The 23,048-nt window shown below is 48.7% G+C and overlaps 1 protein-coding gene across 1 annotated transcript; it reads right to left on the bottom strand.

Moving 5' to 3' along the window:
- Positions 1-892: 892 nt before the first annotated feature.
- On the bottom strand, positions 893-22,846 carry TCN2 (transcobalamin 2). Its single transcript, XM_029058106.2, has 9 exons — positions 22,129-22,846; positions 17,771-17,966; positions 9,704-9,855; positions 8,372-8,545; positions 7,248-7,420; positions 6,369-6,549; positions 5,984-6,134; positions 3,610-3,746; positions 893-1,746 (listed from the first exon to the last, which is right to left on the bottom strand). The coding sequence occupies exons 1-9, from the start codon at positions 22,190-22,192 to the stop codon at positions 1,685-1,687; spliced, it is 1,290 nt and encodes a 429-aa protein (XP_028913939.1). The 5' UTR covers positions 22,193-22,846; the 3' UTR covers positions 893-1,684.
- Between the last annotated feature and the right edge of the window lie 202 nt (positions 22,847-23,048).

Here is a 23,048-nt window from a genome sequence, read left to right on the forward strand (position 1 = left end):
GTTCCTGCTCTAGTCTCCTAACACATCCCACTTACCAGCGCAGAGAGTAAAAAGCGTTTCTAACTGCGTAGCACCGGCAGCCCCTGCCATCCCAGAGGCAAGCAGATTTTCCAGGTGGGGGAGCCAATCAGCCACTGAAGACAATGCCACCGACCACAGCCCAGGGCAGAGTGAACTGGAAGAGTCAGTCGTATTTATTGAGCACTTACTGTGTGCAGAGCACTGTACTAAGCACTTGGGAGAGTACAATATAACAATAAACATTTGCCTATTCATTCATTGTCATATTTATTGAGCGCTTACTGTATGCAGAGCACTGTATTAAGCATTTGGAAAGTACAATTCAGCAACAGATAGCGACAATCCCTACCCAACAATGAGCTTAAAGCCTAGCATTGGGGGGAGACAGACATTAATATAAAGAAATAAACTTACGGATTTGTAAATAAATGCTGTGGAGCTGGCAAGGGGGATTAATAAAGGGAGCAAGTCAGGGAGATACAGAATGGAGTGGGGGAAGAGGAAAGGACGGCTTAGGGGAGAGATGTGCCTTTAATAAGGCTTTGAAGCTGGGGGAGAGTAATTGTCTGATATGAGGAAGAAGGGCGATCCCAGCCAGGAGCAGGATGTGGGCGAGAGGTCGGCAGTGAGATCGAGGTACAGTGAGAAGGGGAGGACTGTGGCTGCTGGTGACCAGAAAGAGGTCAGACAGCGGGGCTGAGGGCACCTCTCCCATCACCCATCCAGGTCCCGCCCCCATTCTACCCCAGCACATCGCCCTTACCGTCTTCCAACACCGTTGCCGATTACCTCTAATCCTCCCCAGAGAGATGGGACTCACTGTGCCGTCGAAGGCACCTACACAGTAAATTCAAAACAATGGGCCAAAAGATTTCTTGAAAATCACTGCTTTAATCACTTCTGATCCGAGCATCAACAGTATTCATTACCTGCCCCTGACGGCAGAGCCTGAACAAGCTCCCCTAAAGTAAGAGGAGGAGCAAACTCTTCCAGAATTCCAGACACAGGGGAGCAAGGGCCCAAGTGAGAAAAGAGAACTCAAAGTCTCATTTGAAGCAAATTGCTGTGAGCACACAAGTAGCAAGGCGGTGGCGGGAGAGGCTCGCCGGAGGGGTTCACCGAAGCTTTGGGTCAGAGCTAAGAGTTACTACATCTCCTCTCCCCGGAGGAAGGCCGCAGGGCAGTTAACACCTAAACCTGATTCTTCCCTTCTAGGTGGTAGCATAACCTGCCAAGGAAAGGGGTGGAAGCCCCAGCACAGTTCAAACCGAGCCAAAGACCTCAACGTATTTTGGGGATGGGAGGATCAACTGTCGGAGTCGCTTCCCATCTCCCACCTCTGAGCTCACAGGGGTTATAGCTGCAGCCACGGGACAGGAAGTTGCAGATGTCCCCCAAACCCCAGTCGCGCCACAGCTCACCGGTCTCCTTCCCCTCCCTCCCAGCCGCCACCAGAATCGCTTTTAAGGCCGACGGCTTGGGATGATCCGAGGGAAAACACGGCTTCTGGGGGAAGGAGGAGGCGGTGAGGTCAGAAGTGTCCAGGAGTGCTTGCCGGCCCAGGCCACGGTCTTCCGGGGAGAAGGAAGGAGGAGAGCAGAGGCACGAAGAAGATGCAGGCCGCGGCTCAGGCCGGCCTAGGAAGGGGAGCGTGGTAGCCGCCCTACCACTTACTCAGCTGCAGAATGACGACCTCTTCATCCTTGGGCCTGTAGTCAGCCACACCTATGACGACAGCCCCCTCGACGGTGAGCAGAGCTGGGGATACTCCCAGACCCGGGGGACACAGGCAGTACCTGCTCTCATAGGGGCAGAGTCTCAAAGTAATAGTAATAATAATAATTGTGGTATTTATTAACTGCTATGTCCACGCGTTGTACTAAGCGCTGGGGTGGATGCAGGCAAACCAGATCGGGCACAGTCCCTATCCCGTGAGGGGCTCACGGTCTCAATCCCCATTTTACGGATGATGTCAGAGAAGTGAAGTGACTTGCAGACAAGTGACAGATCTGGGATTAGAACCCATGGCCTTCTGACACCCAGGCCTGTACTCTATCCACTACGCCATGCGGCTTCTCCAGTGGTCTGGCCAGAGTAAGGAGAAGGAGGGATGGATTAGGCCCCCAACCCGCAGAGCCTACTGCTGGTCTTTGGAGTCTTCGGGTTACTTTAGAGCTCTCCCAAGTGAGCCCAGGGCAGAGGAGCCTCACCCTAAAGTCTGGCCTGAGCCAGATAAGGCCTAGGGAACAAATCTGCCCCATAGATGAGGCCTCCAAAAATTCAGCTGGGTTGGAGACAGACTCAAGGTGACCCCTGCCATTTCCCAAGAAGAGCCCAGTAGGGCAGCAGCTGCTGTTGCCTCCGCCCAAAGAGAAGCAGTGTGGTCTAGTGGAAAGAGCGTGGACCTAAGAGTTGGGGGACCTGCGTTCTAATCTCAGCTCCACCACCTGTATCAGTTGGTCAATTAATGGTATTTACTGAACACTTACTGTGTGCAGAGCACTGCATTAAGCGCTTGGGAGAATATTCTACAACAGAGTTGGTGGCCATGTTCCCTGGGCACAAGGAGCTAACAGTCTAGAGGGGGAGACAGACACTAAATTTCTCATCTGCTGTGTGACCTTGGATATGTCATAACTTCTCTGTGCTTTAGTTTCCTCATCTGTAAAATAGATATTCAATATGTGTTCTTCCTCCTCCTTAATCTGTAAGCCCCATCTGGGAGACAGACTGTGTCTGACCTGATTATCTTGTATTTACCCCAGTGCTTAGTACGGTGTTTGGCAAGTGAGTAAAAGAAATATAATCATTATCATTATGTGCACCCAGGCACAGTAGTCCCCTGAGGACTGCTGGGACTTCCTGTCTGGAAGTGTGGCTCAAGCCTTCTTCCCATCCCAACTAGACCTAGGCCAGGCTCAGACTCTGGGGTCCCTCAGCTTGGTACCAGACCTGAGCCAGGTGGGGTTCAGTCGATAATATCGGACCCGGGCAGGACTCTTCTGCAATCATCCAGCTTGACATGGGCAGGGGCTGGGGCTTGTGCTGTCTAGACTGTGGCCATTGTTGGGTAGGGATTGCCTCTATCTGTTGCCTGAATTGTACTTTCCAAGCGCTTAGTACAGTGCTCTGCACACAGTAAGTGCTCCATAAATATGATTGAATAAATGACTGAATGAATGTGGCAGGGACTGTGGCACTTTTATTCATGGGAAGGGCTTAGCCGTACCAGATAAAGCTTCAGAGTCTACCTGGGCAAGACACAAACGGGCCTAAACAAAGCCAGGCCCTAGAATTAGCTTGAGGTCCTGCCGGGCGACGGGCAGGAGTCAGCACCGTAACTGCTAGGGCTTGATCCGGCTCGACCGGGCCCCTGAGTAAGGCCTGTGCAAGGTTCAACTGAGCAGAGGTAGAAGCTGGGAGGAACCGATATTGTGGGAAGTGGGGGGAGAAATGGTGCCACGGTCCCTCCTTGCTGCTTTAACGGATGATTTCGTGGTTCTGGCAGGGCCCAGAATTCTCCTCGCCCTTGGCCAGAATGAATCAGGGAGAGGGGGCTGGAAGAGAGAGAAGCTTCCTTGGACTCACCTTGGAGCAGAGGAGTGACCCCTTGGTTCTGGCCTGGGCCTGAGGCGCTGAGAAGCTGCCAATATTCACGGTCCTCCGCTTTCACCCCTTCCACTGTGGTCAGGAAGGGGCCAGACAGGGTGTGCTGCGTTTCATACCTAGCGAAGAGAAGGGGAGCCGAATCCTAAACTGACCCAGAGACCTGTGTGAGCTGGAAACCGAAATGATAGTTTTCTTCCTCCCCTGCCCCTCCCTCGACACATTTACTTCTTACATTCTAGAGATCCAAGGAAGAAGAGGGGGACAGTTTCTGGGTTGTAAAGAGAGTGGAGATGGAGGATTTTTTGTGGTTGTGTGGTTAAGGGTTTACTATGTGTCAGGCACTATACTAAGCACTGGGGTAGACACAAGTTAATCGGGAAGGACACAGTCCCTGTCTCACATGGGGCTTACAGCCTTAATCCCCATGGGTTCAAATCCCAGCTCTGCCACTTAGCTGTGTGACCGTGGGCAAGTCACTTAACTTCTCTGTGCCTCAGTTCCCTCATCTGTAAAATGGGGATTAAGACTGTGAGCCCCACGTGGGACAGCCTGATTCCCTTGTGTCTACCCCAGCGCTTAGAACAGTGCTCTGCACATAGTAAGCGCTTAACAAATACCAACATTATTATTATTTAATTTAAATTTTATTTACTTATATTGATGTCTCTCCCCCCTCTCTAGACCGTGAGCTCATTGTGGGCAAGGAATGTCACTGCTTACTGTGGTATTGTACTTTCCCAAGTGCTTAGTACAGTGCTCTGCACACAGTAAGCTCCTAATAAATACAACTGAGTTAATGAATTTTACAGTTGAGGTAACCGAGGCACAGAGAAGTTAAACGACTTGCCCAAGGTCACACAGCAGACAAGTGGCAGAGCAGGGATTAGAACCCAGGTCCTTCTGACTCCCAGGCCCGTGCTCTAGCTACTAGCCCAGGCTGCTTCTCAAGGCCTGACCCCTATCAAGAGAATAGTCCATCTGATTTGAGAAGCACACCAAGAGGGAGGGGAAGTTATAGAGGGATCCTACAGAAGCAGGGTGGTCTAGTGGAAACAGCACGGGCCTGGGAGTCTGAGGACCTGGATTCTAATCCCAGTTCTGTCAATTTTTTGATGTGTGACTTTGCGCAAGTCAGTTAACTTCTCTGTGCCTCAGTTCTCCGGTTCTCCCTCCTACTTAGACTATGAGCTCCATGCTGGACAGAGACTGGGTCCAACCTAATTAACTCGTATCTACCCCAGCACTTGGAACACTGCTCGACACATAGTAAGTGTTTAAATTCCATTAAAACAAAAGAAAAAAACAGGGGAGTCTTGTGAGTGGAAAACAAATCTTAGAAAAACAAACCAACAGCTAGACAACACTGTCCACTGACACTGTTAACATAGCCCTACGAACCCTATGGTCACTTCCCACCCCTCCGGCGGTGAAAGAATAAAAAAAGCCTTGTCTGTCGGCCCATGTCATCGCATATTATGCCAGGCATATAACATAATGTGATGTCTGTAATTGATTTTAATGTTTAACTCCTTGTGGATAGGAAACACGTCTACCAACTTGGTTATACTGCACCCTCCCAAGTGTTTAGTACAGTGCTCTGCACATAGTAAGCACTCAAATACGATTTATTGATTGACCTTGACAACCTGGGTGCCATAGCCCCTCTCTGCCCTCCACTTGGCCCCAGAAAGAGGTCCCCTAAATGGCATTTGAGTGCTTACAGTGTGGAGACTATTTAACACTTACTATGTTCCAGGTACTGAACTAAGCGCATGGGGTGAATACAAGCCAATCGGGTTGGACACAGTCCCTGTCCCACGTAGGGCTCACGATCTAATAATAATAATAATGTTGGTATTTGTTAAGCGCTTACTATGTGCCGAGCACTGTTCTAAGCGCTGGGGTAGACATAGGGGAATCAGGTTGTCCCACGTGGGGCTCACAGTCTTAATCCCCATTTTACAGATGAGGGAACTGAGGCACAGAGAAGTTAAGTGACTCGCCCACAGTCACACAGCCGACAAGTGGCAGAGCTGGGATTCGAACTCATGAGCCCTGACTCCAAAGCCCATGCTCTTTCCACTGAGCCACGCTGCTTCTCTACTCAATCCTCATTTGACAGATGAGGGAACTGAGGCCCAGAGAAGTGAAGTGACTTGCTCAAAGTCAAGCAGCAGACAGGTGGCAGAGCTGGGATTAGAATTCACGACCTTCTTATCCCAGGCCCGTGCTCTATCCACCCCACCACGCTGCTGAGCCCCACCATGGGTTTCTCCTGAATGCTGGCATTTGGGTTTCGGAGTTCCCCGGGATCAGCATAACCCCTAGAGTAGCTACAGGAGGAGCGTCTCACGTCAGTTTTCCCAGCTCCTGGGCCTTCTTCAGCACGTCCTCCAGGTAGGCTCCGGAGGGGACCGTGACCGTGAAGCTGTGCCGGTGCCTGGAGGCGAACATCTTCGGCTCGCGCAGGTCATTCTTTATCTTCAAATGGACCTTCATGGTCACTGACCAGCATGTCCGTGCAGGCGAGAGAAACAAGACCCAGAGAGAGTTTCGGTGAGCTCCATGAGCTCTTTCTCTCTACCGCCCTCCATTCCTTTCCCATTTCCTCAGAGATCGGCTGCCTTCCCTGGGGAGGGACGGAAAGAGTGTTCCTCCGGAAAGGGACCAGCCGCCAGACAACCCGAGACCCCCGCCACCCGGCCCCTCTCTGGAGAGCCACCCTCCCAGTCCTCTACCTTTCTCCTTTGAGCAGTCAAAGGGAATCAGGTCCAGGTAAGTCTTGTGGTGCAAGACGGGCAGCAGCTGAGACAGGGTGACAGGGTTCTGGAAGTCACCGTTCCGCAGGCTCCTCATTAGAGCTATCCCAGCTCTCTCGCAGGCCGACTCCTCGTCCTTCGCCTCCGCGGCCATCAGGACCTACGAGGCCGGGGGGATGTGCTGACCGACGGAGCCTCGGCTCTTTCCCTCCAGACCCAACCGGCAGCGGGGAAATGGAGAAAACACCAGCCCACCCTCTGCTCTTAGATCGATCAAGAGTATTGAGTGCTTACCGTGTGCAGAGGACTATACTAAGCGCTTGGGGGACTGCAATATGGTTGGTAGATCCGGTCCCTGCCCTCGAGGAGCTTACAGTTTAGCCGGGGGAGACAGACCAGAGCCATGAACGAGAGAGCCTTACCTAATAATGATGCTATTTTTGAGCCATATTTTTACTGTGTGCCAGGCAGTGACTTTTACTTGTAACCCTGGGGTGGATACAAGCAAATTGAGTTGGACACAGTCCCTGTCCCATGTGGGGCTCGCAGTCTCAACCCCTCCTTTTACAGATGAGATAACTGAGGCACAGAGAAGTGGAGTGACTTGCCCAAGGTCACAGAGCAGACAAGTGGAAGAGTTGGGATTAGAAGCCATGACCTTCTGACTCCCGAGCCTGAGCTCTACTACGCCATGCTGCTTCTCTGATGGCCCCAGACTCAAGGCTCGCCAGGTGCCAGGAAACACCCAGAGACCCCTTCCCTCGCCCACCCTTCCCCTCCCTCTCGGCATTACCTCCCCCCCAGCACCCAACCACCAAAAGGCAGGGCTGCAGAGGAAGGTCTCAGATTTTCCCTGACCTGCAGTGCGAGGGGGCTGCTGTACAGGTTCCCAAAATGTCCTTCGGGGGTCTGGGCTTGAAGGATCTTCTTTACCACCTGCTGAGTGGCATCCTCCATCTTGGGGTCAAGGTTGGGATTGAGGTTGGCACCCTTCAGACAGATGAAGGCTAAACCCATCACCGCTACTGTGTCTGCACGGGGAGGAGAGCAGAGGGTTGGCACGTAGGTGGGAGCGGGAGGGAGAGGGCCATGGAGAAAAACTTACAAAATCCACCCGGAGGCGTCTGCGAACCCTCCCTGGGGAGTCGGCGGGCATCGCCGACCAGGGAACGGAATGGGCACCGTTGAGAGGTGGACAGGGACCCCCGATGGGTCAGGGCCACAGGGACTACAGTGAAGGCTTTTCTCCAGCTCAGAATGAGGGATCAGACTGGGCAGTCTCCTGCCTCTCCCCCCAGCCCCCACCACTCTGTTCATTTCCCAGCTTGTGTCTGAAGGAGTCTGAAAATAAAAGTGTTTGGAGAGAAGGGTGGAGGGAGATTGAGCTGAAAGATATAATAATAATAATAGTAATAATAATTGTGGTATTTGTTAAGTACTTTCTCTGTGCCAGGCACTGTTCTAAGCACCGGGGTAGATACGAAATAATTGGTTGGCTCACAGTCATAATCCTCATTTTACAGATGAGAGAACTAAGGCCCAACGAAATGAGGTGACTTCTCCAAAGTCACACAGCAGACAAGTAGCAGAGCTGGGATTAGAACCCAGGTCCTTCTGACTCCCAGGCCCGTGCTCTATCCACTAGGCCACAGTCAGCAGTCCCGATGTGAGACCAAGCCCCAGACCAGAGCCATGAACATGGTAGATCGTGGCTCTGGCCAATCCATGGAATGGCCAAGAATTCCTGCTCTCTGCCTGGTTTCTAGACCACACCTATGTGTGCTCCACCTCTGGGGTACCGAGTAAACGTCTGACTGGAACCTAGGAGGCAAAGAGTCAAAAGAAAGAGTTGCCACCAAGCTCCCTCAGGTTTGTGGGGAAATGAGGGCTCGCGGCCCAGAGACGCACACGGAGCCGATCCCCGGGTCCCCTGCCGTCACTGCAAGCGATAGCCACCACCCGGTTGCAGGGCCCGTACTCACCCACAGAGTGCTGGCAATGCTCCACTTCACACAGGAGCTGTTCAACAACGTGGTCTGGCACCACTTTGCCATGGACACATAAGGCCAAGACCCCCAGGCTGTACTGGTAGTAGTTGGTGCGGAAACAATTCTTGTGAAGATGGGGCCTGGGAGAATGACACTTGGGAGTGTAGCCTAGGAGAAAGAAGGAAAGATGGCGAGGGAGAGGCGGATGGGGGCGGGGGAAGGTTATCCACCAGGCACCAGACCTCCCAGCTCCCCTCCCTCCCTCCGACAGCCTCTATTTATAACAGTAATTATTATTATGGTATTCGTTAAGCGCTTACTAAGTGCCAAGCCCTGTCCTAAGTGCTGAGGTAGATACGAGCTAATCAGGTTGGACACGGTCCCTGTCCCACGTGGGCCTCACAGTCTTAATCCCTATTTTACAGATGAGATACCGGAGGTACGGAGAAGTGAAGTGACTTGCCCAAGGTCACACAGCAGACAAGTGGTGAAGCGGGGAATAGAAGCCCATGATCTTCTAACTCCCAAGTCCGAGTTCTTGCCTCCAGGCCTTGCTGCTTCTCAACCTGCTTTTTAACCTCATCCAACTGGGCGGAGGCTGAGGGAAGCTCTCACCCAGATCTCTCAAAAGACGAGTTCTCCACACCTTGGCCGCCCCACTGCCGTCCCCACTGCTGCCTCACTGTTCCCGCTAGCTCTTCCGCCATCCCTCAACTGCTGCCAACAGTCACTCTGACCTCTTCTGACTCCCTCGGGTGTTTGTGCTTCTCGGGGGCCACACAGGGACTGGGCTGGCCTATCCTAATAATAATTCATAATCATGGTACTTGTTGAGTGCTTACTGTGTGCCAAGCACTGTTCTAAGCACCAGGGTAGGTACAAGTTAATCAGGTTGGACACAGGCCCTGTCCCACATGGGGATCACACTCTTATCCCTATTTTACAGATAGAGTAACTGAGGCCCAGAGAAGTGAAGTAATAATAATAATAATAATAATGATGGTATTTGTTAAGTACTTACTATGTGCCAAGCACTGTTCTAAGGACTGGGGTAGATACAAGGTAATCAGTTTGTCCCACGTGGGGCTCACGGCCTTAATCCCCATTTTACAGATGAGGTCACTGGGGCACAAAGAAGTGAAGTGACTTGCCCAAGGTCACACAGCAGACCAACGGCACTGCAGGGATCGGAACCCAGATCTTTCTGACGCCCAGGGCCGGTGCTCTATCCACTAGGCCATGCTGCTTCTCTAACCTCTTATCCTCTTCCCTCATCTCCCCCACACCACCTGTCCCATGACGCACACTCTTCCCCCTCTCCCTTACCGATCTGCTTCTGGGCTTCTTCCAAGTGGCCCTTTAGTTGAGTCACCAAGGTATTTCCTTTATTCTTGCTGATGGGTACACAGCCGGCCCGCAGGGCTAAGAAATACAGGGCCAGCTGGCCAATGTTGGGCTTCTGGCCATCGGCGGCAAAACTAGGACAAGCCAAATCACAAACAGTGAGAGTCCACCCCCTGACTCCACCACAGCCCTTTTTTGGGTTGGGGGAGAGGGAGATAATTAATAATTGTGGTATTTTTAAAGTGCTTATTCTAATAATAATAATAATAATAATAATAATGGTATTTGTTAAGCGCTATGTGCCAGGCACTGAACTAAACACTGGGATGGGTGCAAGGAAATCGGTTGGATCCAGACCCTGCCCCAGGTGGGGCTCACACTCCTGATCCTCATTTTACAAGTGAGGTAACTGAGGCAAGGAGAAGTTACGTGACTTGCCCGAAGTCACACAGCAGACAAGTGGCAGAGCCAGGATTAGAACCCATTACCTTCTGACTCCCAGGCCCGAGCTCTCTCTACTACACCACGCTAAGCATTTGGGTAGATACAAGACAATCAGATCTCATGAGGGGCTTGTAGTCTAAGTAGGAGGGAGAACAGGTCTTGAATCTCCATTTTACAGATGAAAGAACTAAGGCACAGAGAAGTTAAGTGACTTTCCCTAGGTCACCCAGCAGGACAGTGGCAGAGCCAGGATTAGAATCTGGGTCCTCTGATTCCCAGGCCCGGGCGCTTTCCGCTAAGTCCTGTTGCTTCCCGAAGTAACAAAAACTGAACCAGTAGAGGCCCTACAATTGCAGGGGGAAAGACTGAGAAGGAGAGACACCAACCAATAATAATTAATAATAAATATGGTACTTGTTAAGTGCTTACCATGTGCCAAGCACTGTTCTAAGCATTGGGGTGGATGCAAGTTAATCAGGTTGGTCACAGTCCCTGTCCCACATGGGGCTCACACTCAATCATATTTATTGAAGGCTTATTTTGTGCACACCACTGTGCTAAGCACTTGGGAGAGTACAATATACCAATAAATAGACACATTCTCCGCCCACAGTGAGTTTACATTCCAGAGTTAGGTAATATTCCCAACTAAGAGCTCCCCTCCTTTTGATTTAAGATCACTTCCTCTTGTTCAGGCAACTGGTCAGCCTCCTCTCAGAAACACTTTTTCAGTCCCCTGAAGGCAGTTATTAAGTATTCCCTTAGCCACTTCTCCAGGCTAAACAAACCCAATTTCTTTTTATCTTTTGCCCCTGGGACTGATTTTCCAACCACTTTCATTGCATTTCGCTGGACCCTCTTCAGGTCATCCGCATCTGCCCCCCACCCTCCGTCCGGCTTCCCCAAAGCCTCAAACCACACCCCGCCCCTCGTATTCATAGTCATATTCCCCATTATACCGATGAGGTAACTGAGGCCCAGAGAAGTTAAGTGACTTGCCCAAGGTCACACAGCAGACATGTGGAGGAGCTGGGATTAGAACCCAGGTCCTTCTGACTCCCAAGCCCGTGCTCTAACCACTAGGCCACGTTGCTTCCCAAGAAAAAGAGAGATGGAGAGAAAGTAGGAGAGAAAGGCGGAGAAGGGAAGAAATGATGGTTTGACCCAGAATTAGCAAATATTAACATTAAACTTCCCCTTTATATAGAAGTTAACTAAAATTACAGAGAAGCAGCGTGGCTCAGTGGAAAGAGCCTGGGCTTGGGAGTCAGAGGTAATGGGTTCGAATCCCGCTTCTGCCACTTGTCAGCTGTGTTACTGTGGGCAAGTCACTTCACTTCTCTGGGCCTCAGGGACCTCTGTAAAATGGGGATTAACTGGGAGTCTCACGTGGGACAACCTGATTCCCCTGTATCTCCCCCAGCGCTCAGAACAGTGCTCTGCACGTAGTAAGCGCTTAACAAATACCAACATTGTCTGCTCAACTGTATATATATTTTCATTACCCTATTTATTAATGAAATGTACATCGCCTTAATTCTATTTATTGGCTATTGTTTTAATGAGATGTTCATCCCCTTGATTCTATTTCTTGCTATTGTTCTTGTCTGTCCGTCTCCCCCGATTAGACTGTAAGCCCGTCAGAGGGCAGGGACTGTCTCTATCTGTTACCGATTTGTACATTCCAAGCGCTTAGTACAGTGCTCTGCACTTAGTAAGCGCTTAATAAATACTATTGAATGAATTGAACATTATTTTTATCCTCAATGTCCTTTAACAACGCTACAAGTCTAGCTAAGAGCTATGGGAGAGTGCCCCCTGGTGGACTGCAGTACTACTGCTAATAGAAACCTGCCCAGCTTTTCCTGTGTCAGTCACTCAATCCTATTTATTGAGCGCTCACTGTGTGCGGAGCACTGCACTAAACTCTCCAGAGAGTCCCATGTAACAGTCGCATTCCCTGTCCACAACAAGCTTACGGTCTAGACGGGGAGACCTACTGGGGCTCAGTCAGCTCCTGCGGCATCTCTGCTGGGTATTTACTGAGCACCTCCAGGGTCCGCGGCCCTCCTCGGGGGGCTTGAACTACATGATAAACCAAAGACATGGGCCTTGCCCCGACTGAGCTTCCAGCACCAAAAAGCTGAAAATCAGCTTTGAGGCTCTCCTGGCCCTGGGCCCCTCTTGCCCGGACAACCCAAGGCCCCATGTCCCCAGGAAGACCTGCAGAGACTCTACTCCCCACAGGAACAACATGACTCAGTGGAAAGAGCACGGGCTTTGGAATCAGAGGTCATGGGTTCGAATCCCGGCTCTGCCACTTGTCAGCTGTGTGACTGTGGGCAAGTCACTTAACTTCTCTGTGCCTCAGTTACCTCATCTGTAAAATGGGGATTAAGACTGTGAGCCCCACGTGGGACAACTTGATTCCTCTGTGTCTACCCCAGCGCTTAGAACAGTGCTCTGCACACAGTAAGTGCTTAACAAATACCAACATCATTATTATTATTAACAAAGAAAGTAGAGCGGGGAAGGGGGCAGAAGCCCCCGCTCAGATTTTTTTTATGCTATTGGTTAAGCGCTCACTCTGTGCTGCGGTAGATACAGGCTAATCAGGTTGGACACATGGGGTTCACGGTCTTCATCCCCATTTTTACAGATCAGGGTATTGAGGACCAGAGAACTGAAGTGACTTGCCCAAGGTCACACAGCAGACCGGTGGCGGAGCTGGGATTAGAACCCAGGTCCTTTGATTCCCAGGCCTGTGTTCTATCCAATAGACCAGGCTGCTTCTTCTGGCAAGTCAGGGCAGTTTCTCACCCAAAAGGTTCGCCCAGAGCCTAAACTGGAAACGACCTGGTACATTTTTTCAATCATTGGTATTTATTGAGCACCTACTTTGTGCTGAGCACTGTACTAGGCACTTGGGAGAGTACAAGACAAAAAAGTTGGTAGACACATTATTTGCCCAAAAAGAAATCATATTTTGCTATCAACCTCCATTCGGTTGGTGTATTTTCTCTATTTTTCCGTGCTCTGATTCATTTCCCTCCTGCCGGTCCTACCTGATAGCTGGTGAGTTCCCTGTGGGCAAGACTGGATTAATTGATTCATCATTAGTACTTATTAAACACCGTGTGCAGTGCATTTTACTTAACGCTTGGGCTCTACCACAGAATTAGTAAACATGACCCCTGCCCTACTGTCTAATTAGTCAGTCATATTTACTGAGCGCTTACTGTGTGCAGAGCACTTCTCTAAGAGCTTGGGAGAGTACAATGCAACGATAAACAGACATATTCCCTGCCCACAGGGAGCTTAGAGTCTAGAGGATGAGCTCCCAGTTCAGAGGATGAAGGTGCTGGGGGGGGGGGGGCGGTTCAAGGATGGACTAGAGAGTTTGGGATGAAGAGGGCAGGGGTGAGTCAGAGATGTGGAAGTTGTCTGCTTTTGCCACACTCCCTACCTGGCTCTTCTGTGAAGCTGTGCTCCAAGCCAGTTCCGTAGCGACGCTTTGGCTCAGAGCCCGGGAGATGAGCAGTAGCCTCAGAAGCAAAAGAACTTCTGCGAGCCACTTGGGCCAGCTCATTCTGCTACCCTAGATTCCCACCCCACTAGGGCCCAAATAGTAATAATAAAAATGGTATTTGTTAAGCGCTTACTTTATGTCAAGGATTGTTCTAAACACTGGGGTGAATACAAGCTAATCAGGTTGGACACAGTCCCGGTCGGTCCCACATGGGTTTCACAGTCTTAATCCCCATTTTACAGAAGGGGTATAACTGAGGCACTGAGAAACTAAGCCCAAGGTCACATAACCAGTTGCTTCTGACTTCCAGGCCCGCGTTCTTTCACACCATGGTACGCTCCCAAGTGCTTAGTACAGTGCTCTGCACACCATATGTGCTCAAAAAATACGATTGACAAATATAATCGACTGACTGTGCTCTTAGCTGTTTGTCATCAATTTATCCTCTTGTCTTTCTTATTTATAGTTTCTTTTTGCTCTTTTAACTAATGTCCTGTCCCTTTATGTTGGCTTATCAGACAGTAAGATCCTCAAAAGAAGGGACCAGTGTTAGATTTCTTCTTTTTCTTTTCCTAGTACCCAATTCCCTCTCGGGGTCACACCTGGAGTTTCCAGTACTCTACCAGCCTTGGCTACAGGAGGGAAAGTCAGCAGAGGCCTACCCTTTCCATTCCTAGCTTGGGCACTCGTTAGCGAGGGGAAGGCAATCTGCTACAAGTCAAAACTCCCCTGTGCTGGGCAGCAGTGGCAAGGGAGAGAGTCAAGGGTGGAGACTCAAGTTTACTGCGTGGAAGGCGGCAATGGTAAACTACTTCCGGATTTTACCGAGAAAGCTCTTTGGAAACACAACCAGAATGATTGTAGATGGATGGGTCAGAAACGACTTGGCGGCATAAGACAAGCACCTTTCATATAGTAGGTGCTCAATAGATACAGTTAACAATTATCACAATTAGAAACAAAACAAAAACAAAATAACACAATTGATCTACCCATCTTCATAGAGGGAGAAGAAAAAGAAGAATGAGTTGAATAGAATATCCTTGTAGGAGAAGGGTGGGATCAAATGGGGACAGAGGCCGAAAAGGTCCTCTCTCCAAATGCGAGAAAATGTCATTCCAGGCATAGCAAGTGACCCATCCTGTTCATTAACCTGTCTGACAGAGGCCACAGAGGAGGTAGACCGGAACAGGGTAATGGATGCCCTCCTTAACGTTCAGACTCAGTTACAGATATACCTTCTAAAACACCCAACCTTTCCTTCTAATTGCACAATTCCATAAGATAAATTCTATATGCTTACTTCCAGCGAGGAGAAATATTTTCTTTGGTTTGTTCTGAACCTATCACCCTAGAGCTTCACCTGGCAGCCTGTCATCCTCAATGTGCTGGAGGTTAGGGATCCACAATTCCACGTTTCTCCTCCACACCTTTGATAGTTTTGTACACTTCAATCAAGTCCCTTTCAACCTTAAGTCTAGTCAATCACAGGCATTTATTGAGCGCTTACTGTGTGCAAAATATTGTACTGAGTGCCTGAGAGAGTGCCATATAACAGAGCTGGTAGATACATTCCCTGCCCACAAGGAGCTTACCGCCTAGAGGATGAAACAGACATTAATATAAATAAATTATGGCTATATACCTAAGTACTGTGAGGCTGAGGGTGGGTTGAATATGAAGTGTTTAAAGTACCTCCTAGCCTTTCTGCATACGAATGGTGATCATTTTGGTTTCCTTTTTCATCTCTTCTAGCTCTATGTCCTCAAAATTCAATATTCAGTTCTTCACCCTGCAGGTTCTACTAAAGTTTCACACAGTGGTAATTGAGAAGCAGCATGGCCTAGTGGATAGAGCACAGGCCTGGGATCCAGAAGGTCCTGGGTTCTAATCTTATCTTCCCACTCAAACCCTGTCCTCCGGCTCAGTTTCCCATCACTTTTGACGGCACCACCATCCTGTCTCACAAGCCATAACCTTGGTATTATCCTCGACTCCTCTCTCTCGTTCCACCCACGTATTCAAGCCATCACTAAATCCTCTCAGTGCTAGAATCACAATAACACCAAAATCTGCCCTTTCCTCTCCATCCAAACTCCTACCATGTTAATACAATCACTCATCCTATCCCGCCTGCATAACTGCATCAGCCTTCTTGCTGTCCTCCCAGCTTCCGGTCTCTCCCCACTCCAGTCCATACTCCAATATGCTGCCCTAATCATTTTTCAAAAACGTTCAGACCGTTTCCCACTCCTTGGGAAACTCCAGTCATTGCCCACCCACCTTCGCATCAAAAACTCCTCACCACTGGCTTTAAAGCACCTTGCCCCTTCCTACCTCACCTCGCTACTCTCCTAGCCTGCACATTTCGCTCCTCTAATGCCAACCTTCTCAATGTGCCTCAATCTCGTCTATTTCGCCGCTGACCTCTAGTCCACATCCTCCCTCTGGCCTGGAATGTCCTCCCTCCTCATATCAGATAATTGCTCTCCTCCACTTCACCCCCACTGGCCCATCACCTCCAAGAAGCCTTCCCTGACTAAGCCCTCCTCTCCTCTCCTCCACTCCCTTCTGCGCCACTCTTACTTGCTCCTTCATTCATCTTCCCCCATTCCCACAGCACTTATAAATATATCTGTAATTCATTTATTTATATTCCTGTCTGTCCCGCCCTCTAGACTGTGAGCTCACTGTGGTCAGGAAATATGTCTGTTTGTTGTTAAACTGTACTCTCCCAAGTGCTTGCAGTGCTTTGCACACATTAAGCACTCAATAAATACAATTGAATAATCCCAGATCAGCCACTTTGCTGTATGACCTTGGGCAACTCACTTTAATATTGTTGGTATTTGTTAAGCGCTTACTATGTGCCGAGCGCTGTTCTAAGAGCTGGAGTAGGTACAGGGTAATCAGGTTGTCCCACCTGAGGCTCACAGTCTTAATCCCCATTTTACAGATGAGGGAACTGAGGCCCAGAGAAGTTAAGTGACTTGCCCAAGGTCACACAACAGACAAAAGGTGGAGCCGGGATTAGAACCCACGTCCCCTGGACACCCAAGCTCCGGGGTCTTTCCACTAAGCCATGCTGCTTCTCTACTTCTCTTTACTACACACTTTACTTCTCTTTGTCTCAGTTCTTTCATCTGTAAAATGGGAATTAAGACTGTGAGTCCCACGTGGGACAGGGACTGTATCCAACCTGATAACCTGGACAGGGACTGTATCCAACCTGATAACCTGGTATCTACTTCAGTGCTTAGAGCAGTCCTTGGCACATAGGAAGCACTTAAATACCATTATTATTATTCACACAGAGGTAATTAAGAGGGTGCCAGCTTTCTCTGATGCATTCAGCAATAGCACCAACTCTCTTCTACTTTGCTGGGAACACTAATTCCTCCCAACTCCTAGGGACTCTTAGCTGGTCTAACTGCTCTTCCAAATGAGCTCTAGCTGGTAGCCCACCTCCCATGCCCATGCTACTCATCATTACCATCATCATAAGTGCTTAGTACAGTGCTCTGCATACAGTAGGCACTCAAATATGATTGAATCATCATCTTCAATGGTATATACTGAGCACTTCCTTTGTGTATACATAAGTGCACATATATTTAAACAGTGATAAACAACTCTTTGGAACTTATTCTTTTTATATTGCCAAAAGAACGCATTGTATGTCCTTAAATTTAAGCTGTGGTACTTTATGTCATAAACAAGTAATCCTTCATTGATGGATATTCGATTTTTGCAACATCGGGGAGCGATTTCATTTTTTTGTAAGCTAGTAAACGTCTATGTGAAAGATATAATGGAGTTATAAGGTTCTTTTAGTAATAGAGATTTCCAGATGATATGAATTTCAGGGTATTTTTAGAAGAAAAGAAAGTGACGTCCAGATGTACTCTAATTGGCTGGTGCACTGTACGCTTGTTGTGGGCAGGGGAGTGTGTGTGTTATACTGTACTCTCCCAAGCGCTTAGTACAGTGCTCTGCACACAATAAGCACTCAATAAATATGATTGATTGCAGAATGCTGTCACTCAGTGGAAAGGGAAGGAGTAAGGTAACATCACCTGCTGCTCCGCTGGTAATGGACCATAAGCTTCTCCAGGTAGAGAGCCTCTTTGTCTGCATGGCGGTGGTGTGGCTGAGAGAGGAAGAATCCCACGTAGATGCTGGGATTTAGCTGGGCAGGAGAGTGAGAGTCCAGCCAGGTCAACAGCTGCCGGTCCCACAGGTCCACCAAATGTCTGTCGTGGATTTTGATTTCTTAAAGAGACAGAACAATAAGTCAGGCCCCCGTCCTTTCTCCTGACACCCGCTGTGCTATCCAAGGTCAGATCATCCACGTGGGGAACGAAGGACTCCCAGACCAGTGAGGATCCCCAGTACTTCATCTCTACACTCTCTAGCCTGAAAGCTCATTGTGGGCAGGGAATGTGTCTGTTTCTCATTGTATTGGACTCTCCCAAGCACTTAGTACAGTGCTCTGCCCTCAGAAAGTGCTCAATAAACATGATTTAATTGAATGAATGAACTAACTTGGGTCTGTGGGCAGGGAACATATATACCAGCTCTGTTAAACTGTAAACCCAGTGTGGACAGGGATTGTCTCTCACTATTTGCTGAATTGTATTCATTCATTTAATCGTATATATTGAGCACTTACTGAGTGCAGAGCACTGTACTAAGTACTTGGAAAGTACAATTTAGCAAGAGATAGAGATGATCCGTACCCAACAACAGGCTCACAGTCTAGAAGCGGGGAGACCGACAAGTAGACAGGCATCAATAGCATCAAAATAAATAGAATTATAGCTATATACACATCATTAATAAAATAAATAGAATAATAAATATGTACATGTATACATAAGTGCTGAGGGGCGGGGAGGTGGGTAGAGCAGAAGAAGGGAGTAGGGGTGGTGGGGAGGGGAGGAGGGGCGGAGGAAAAAGGAGGCTCAGTCTGGGAAGGCCTCCTGGAGAAGGTGGGCTTTCATTACTTTCAAAGTGCTTAGTACAGTGCTCTGCATATAGTAAGCGCTCAATAAATTTGATTGAATGAATGAATACTCTTCCAAGACGGTAAGTTTGTTGAGGGGAAGAAAAGTGTCTGTTCTTGTATTGTACTCTCTCCAAGCACTTAGTACAGTGCTTTGCATGCAGTAAGTGCTCATTAAATACAATTGAATGAATGAAGCCACTTCTCTGCTGTGTGACCTAGGGCGAGTCACTTAACTTCTCTGTGGCTCAGTTACTTCATCTGTAAAATGGGGATTAAGACTCTGAGACCCCAGGTGGGACAGGGACTGTGACAAACCTGATTATCTTGTATCTTCCACAGTGCTTAGTGCAGTGCCTGGCATATAGGAAACACCAAATATCACAATTATGCTCCAAGCACTGTACTAAGCACTGGGCTAGAAACAAGATAATTAGGTCCCACATGAGTCCAAGTAGGTGGGAGAACAGGTATTCAATCCCCATTTTGCAGATGAAGAATTGAGGCTCAGAGAAGTTAACTGGCTTGTCCAAAGTCACACAGCAGTCAAGTGATGAAGCCAGAATTAAAACCCGGGACCCCTGACTCACAGGCAGCTGCTCTATCTAGTAGGCCACATTGCTTCACTAGTAAGTGTTTAATAAATTCAACAGTTATGATTCTGCCAGACGTCCCCAAGTTCTCAAGCCACAGCCAGCATCCGTCAGTACACACAAACACACACATACTCTCTCTCTCATCAAGTTCAGTCAATTAATTGTATTTCTTGAGCACTTACTATGTGCAGTGCTGTAGGAAACGCTTGGGAGCATACAATGGAATTAATTTGCTTTGGGCAGGGAATGTGTTTGTTTATTGTTATATTGTATTCTCCCAAGCGCTTAGTAGAGTGCTCTGCACACAGTAAGAACTCAATAAATACGATTGACTGACTAGACCCGCTCCCTGCTCATAGTCTAGAGGGGGCAAACGGCATTAATATAAAGACATCGTGGATATGTACGTAAGTGTTGTGGGGCTGAGGGAAGGGTGAATAAAGGGAGAAAATCCAAGTGTAAGGGTGAGGCAGAAGGCTGTGGGAAAAAAGGAAATGTAAACCTAGTCGGGAAAGGTCTCTTGGAGAAGATGTGCTTTTAATAATGCTTTGAAGGTGGGGAGGTAGATTGTCAGATATGAGGCAGGACGTCAGCAAGAGGTCAGTGGTGAGATAGATGAAATTGAGATACAGTGAATAGCCTGGCATTAAATGAGCAAAATGTGCAAGCTGGGTTGTAGTAGGAAAGCAGTGAGGTAAAGTAGGAGCAGGCAAGGTGAATGAGTGCTTTAAAGTCAATGTCAAAGAATTTCGGTTTGATGCGGAGGTAATTGGGCACCACCGGAGGTTCTTGAGGAGTGGAGAAAGATGGACTCAGTGGTTTAGTAGAAAAATGATCTGGGCAGCAGGGTGAAACATGGGAAGAAGCAGAAATGAGAGGGATATATCATTAGTTTTTTGGAGAAACAAGAAAGGCCAGAGAAGAAAGAATTCTTCTTAATAATGTGAGTGTTCAGGGATTAAAGTGGCTTAACCACCCTCCTCTACCCCCCAAAACACAAACAACCCACCAACCAGGTTCTCAGAGAAAGCTTTAGTTCTGGAGTCAGGGTCCCAGGATCCCAATGACAGCGAGTAAATGGCAAGATCATATTTGGGGTATGGATATCCCTGACTGAAAGACCATGAGGAGGAGGCGTGGGGATGGGGAAGTGTTTCCTGGCATATAGAAAACACCAAATATCACAATTATGCTCCAAGCACTGTACTGTATATGCCCCCGCACTCCTTCTGGTCCCCTTCCTCACAGCCCTTGACACTCTGAAGTTGATGCCTACTAACTGTTAGCTCATACTTTTCTAAGCACTTAGTACAGTTGCTCTCCACCCAGTAAGAGCTCAATAAATACCAGTGATTGTTGTTTTCTGCGCAGTGGAGCATGACAGTCATCCCCCCCTCCCATCCCACAACACCTATATACATATCTGTAATTTAATTTATATTAATGTCTGTCTCTCCACCTCTAGACTGTAAACTCATTATGGGCAGGGAAAGTATCTGTTTATTCTGCATTTTGAGAAACAGTGTGGCTCAATGGGTAGAGCACGGGCCTGGAGTCAGAAGGACCTGGGTTCTAATTCCAGTCTACCACATGTCTGCTGTGGGACTTAGAGCAAGTCACTTAACTTCTCTGAGCCTCGGTTACCTCATTTGTAAAATGGGGATCAGAGTGTGAACCTCCCCTTGATTCTATTTATTGCCACAGTTCTTGTCTGTCTGTCTCCCCTGATTAGACTGTAAGTCCGTCAAAGGGCAGGGACTGTCTCTATCTGTTACCGATTTGTACATTCCAAGCGCTTAGTTCAGTGCTCTGCACATAGTAAGCGCTCAATAAATACTATTGAATGTGGGACAGGGACTGTGTCCAACCTGATTAATTTGCATCTGCCCCAGCGCTTAGAACGGTGCTTGGCACATAGTAAGTGCTTAACAAGTACCATTATTATTAGAGAAGCAGCGTGGCTCAGTGGAAAGAGCACGGGCTTGGGAGTCAGAGGTCATGGGTTCGAATCCCTGATCGGCCACTTGCCAGCTGTGTGACTGTGGGCAAGTCACTTAACTTCTCTGTGCCTCAGTTACCTCATCTGTAAAATGGGGATTAACTGTGAGTCCCACGGGGGACAACCTGATTACCCTGTATCCACCCCAGCACTTAGAACAGTGCTCTGCACATAGTATGCACTTAACAAATACCAACATTATTATTGTACTCTCCCAAGTGCTTAGTACAGTGCTCTGCACACAATTAAGCGCTCAGTAAATATGATTGAATGAATGAATGAGTGCAAACCAGAGAGATTTCATATACTACCAGCCTCTGGTTCTCAGGGGAGTAAGAGAAGGAAGCCGTAACGGGGAATGGGTTCATTCTACTTTTCAAGCCCTTAGTACAGTGCTCTGCACACAGTAAGCGCTCAATAAATACGATTGAATGAATTTTACAGCTGATTCCTCTGAGGATTTATTAGTGACCTGACCAGTTTTCACTGGTCATAATAATAATACTAATTATGGTACTTGTTAAAGGCTTACTTTGTGTCAAGCACTGTTCTAGGAGTAGATACAACTTAATCAGGTTGGACACAGTCCCTGTCCCACATTGGGCTCCCACTCTTAATCCCCATTTTTTCCAGATGAGGTAACTGAGGCCCAGAGAAGGGAAATGACTTGCCCAACATCCCAGAGCAGACAAGTGGCAGAGTCGGCATTAGAACCCAGGTCCTTCTGACACCCAGGCCGTGCTCTACCCACTAAGTCACGCTTCTTCTCAATGAGAGGGTTGGGGAGGACGGTACGCGGGTGAGGGCTATAAGGTAGAAAATGGGGGTACTCACCACAGAGCTGGCCAGAGACCCCAAGGCAGCACAGGAGGGCGAGGAACAAGCCCCAGCACCCCATGGCTGGGCTGGGTAGAGGCAGCAAGCAACGGTTGAGCTTGGAGGGGCTGACAGTCCAGGCGGCAGTTCGAATGACAGGCCTCTTTCAGCCCTGAGCCAGGCCCAACCCGGTCACTGATTAATTTCTTGAGCAATGCTCCAACTCACTCCCTAGATGCAGTCAGCAGAAAGAGAGGGAAAAGGTCTCGGGATAAGAGAGAGGGAGTCCAAGGAGCCGAGATAAGCTAGCCTGCACGGTTTTCGGTGAACCTCTGCAGAGACCAGGGCTCTGAAGGCTTTGGATCTTCTTCCAGGAGCTGCAGTGCTCCTTCAATTCTCTAGCCTGAGTGCAGACAATGGCAAGAAAAGGGGGCTTTCACCCCTCCTGAATCCTGAAACCACACTGTCCGGATGCCTTAGAACCAAAGTTTCCTGTTCTAGCCCGGAAATCACAGAAAGGCTACTCCTGCTCTCTGAGGTTAAGAAACGTTGCAAAAACTTCAGAACTCAGAGGGAAGCGAGTTTTTGCAAGCTAACAGCAGAATGAGTCTGTTTCAGGCATTTTGGTGAGGGATTTCTTAATGCACTAGCACTGTTCCCAGCCTCCCTCTCCTGAAACTTGTTTACAGAGGGCTAGCTGTTTCTCTTCCCCAGAGTTGGAATGAGATCTAGGGAGGGAAAGCTGGTTGGGGGGAAGGAGGGGAGGAAAGGGAAATCACTGGGATCCTCCTTCCAGAGTCACATGACAGCAGCAGCTGCTGCTAAATCAGCTGTCTGCTCTCTTGGGAGGAAGAACTTGGAAGGGGGTTTAGGCCACCAGTAATAATAATAATAATGTTATTTGTTAAGCACTTACTATGTGCAAAGCACTGTTCTAA

This window comes from Ornithorhynchus anatinus, chromosome 2 (genome assembly GCF_004115215.2).
Source record: "Ornithorhynchus anatinus isolate Pmale09 chromosome 2, mOrnAna1.pri.v4, whole genome shotgun sequence".
Taxonomy (NCBI): domain Eukaryota; kingdom Metazoa; phylum Chordata; class Mammalia; order Monotremata; family Ornithorhynchidae; genus Ornithorhynchus; species Ornithorhynchus anatinus.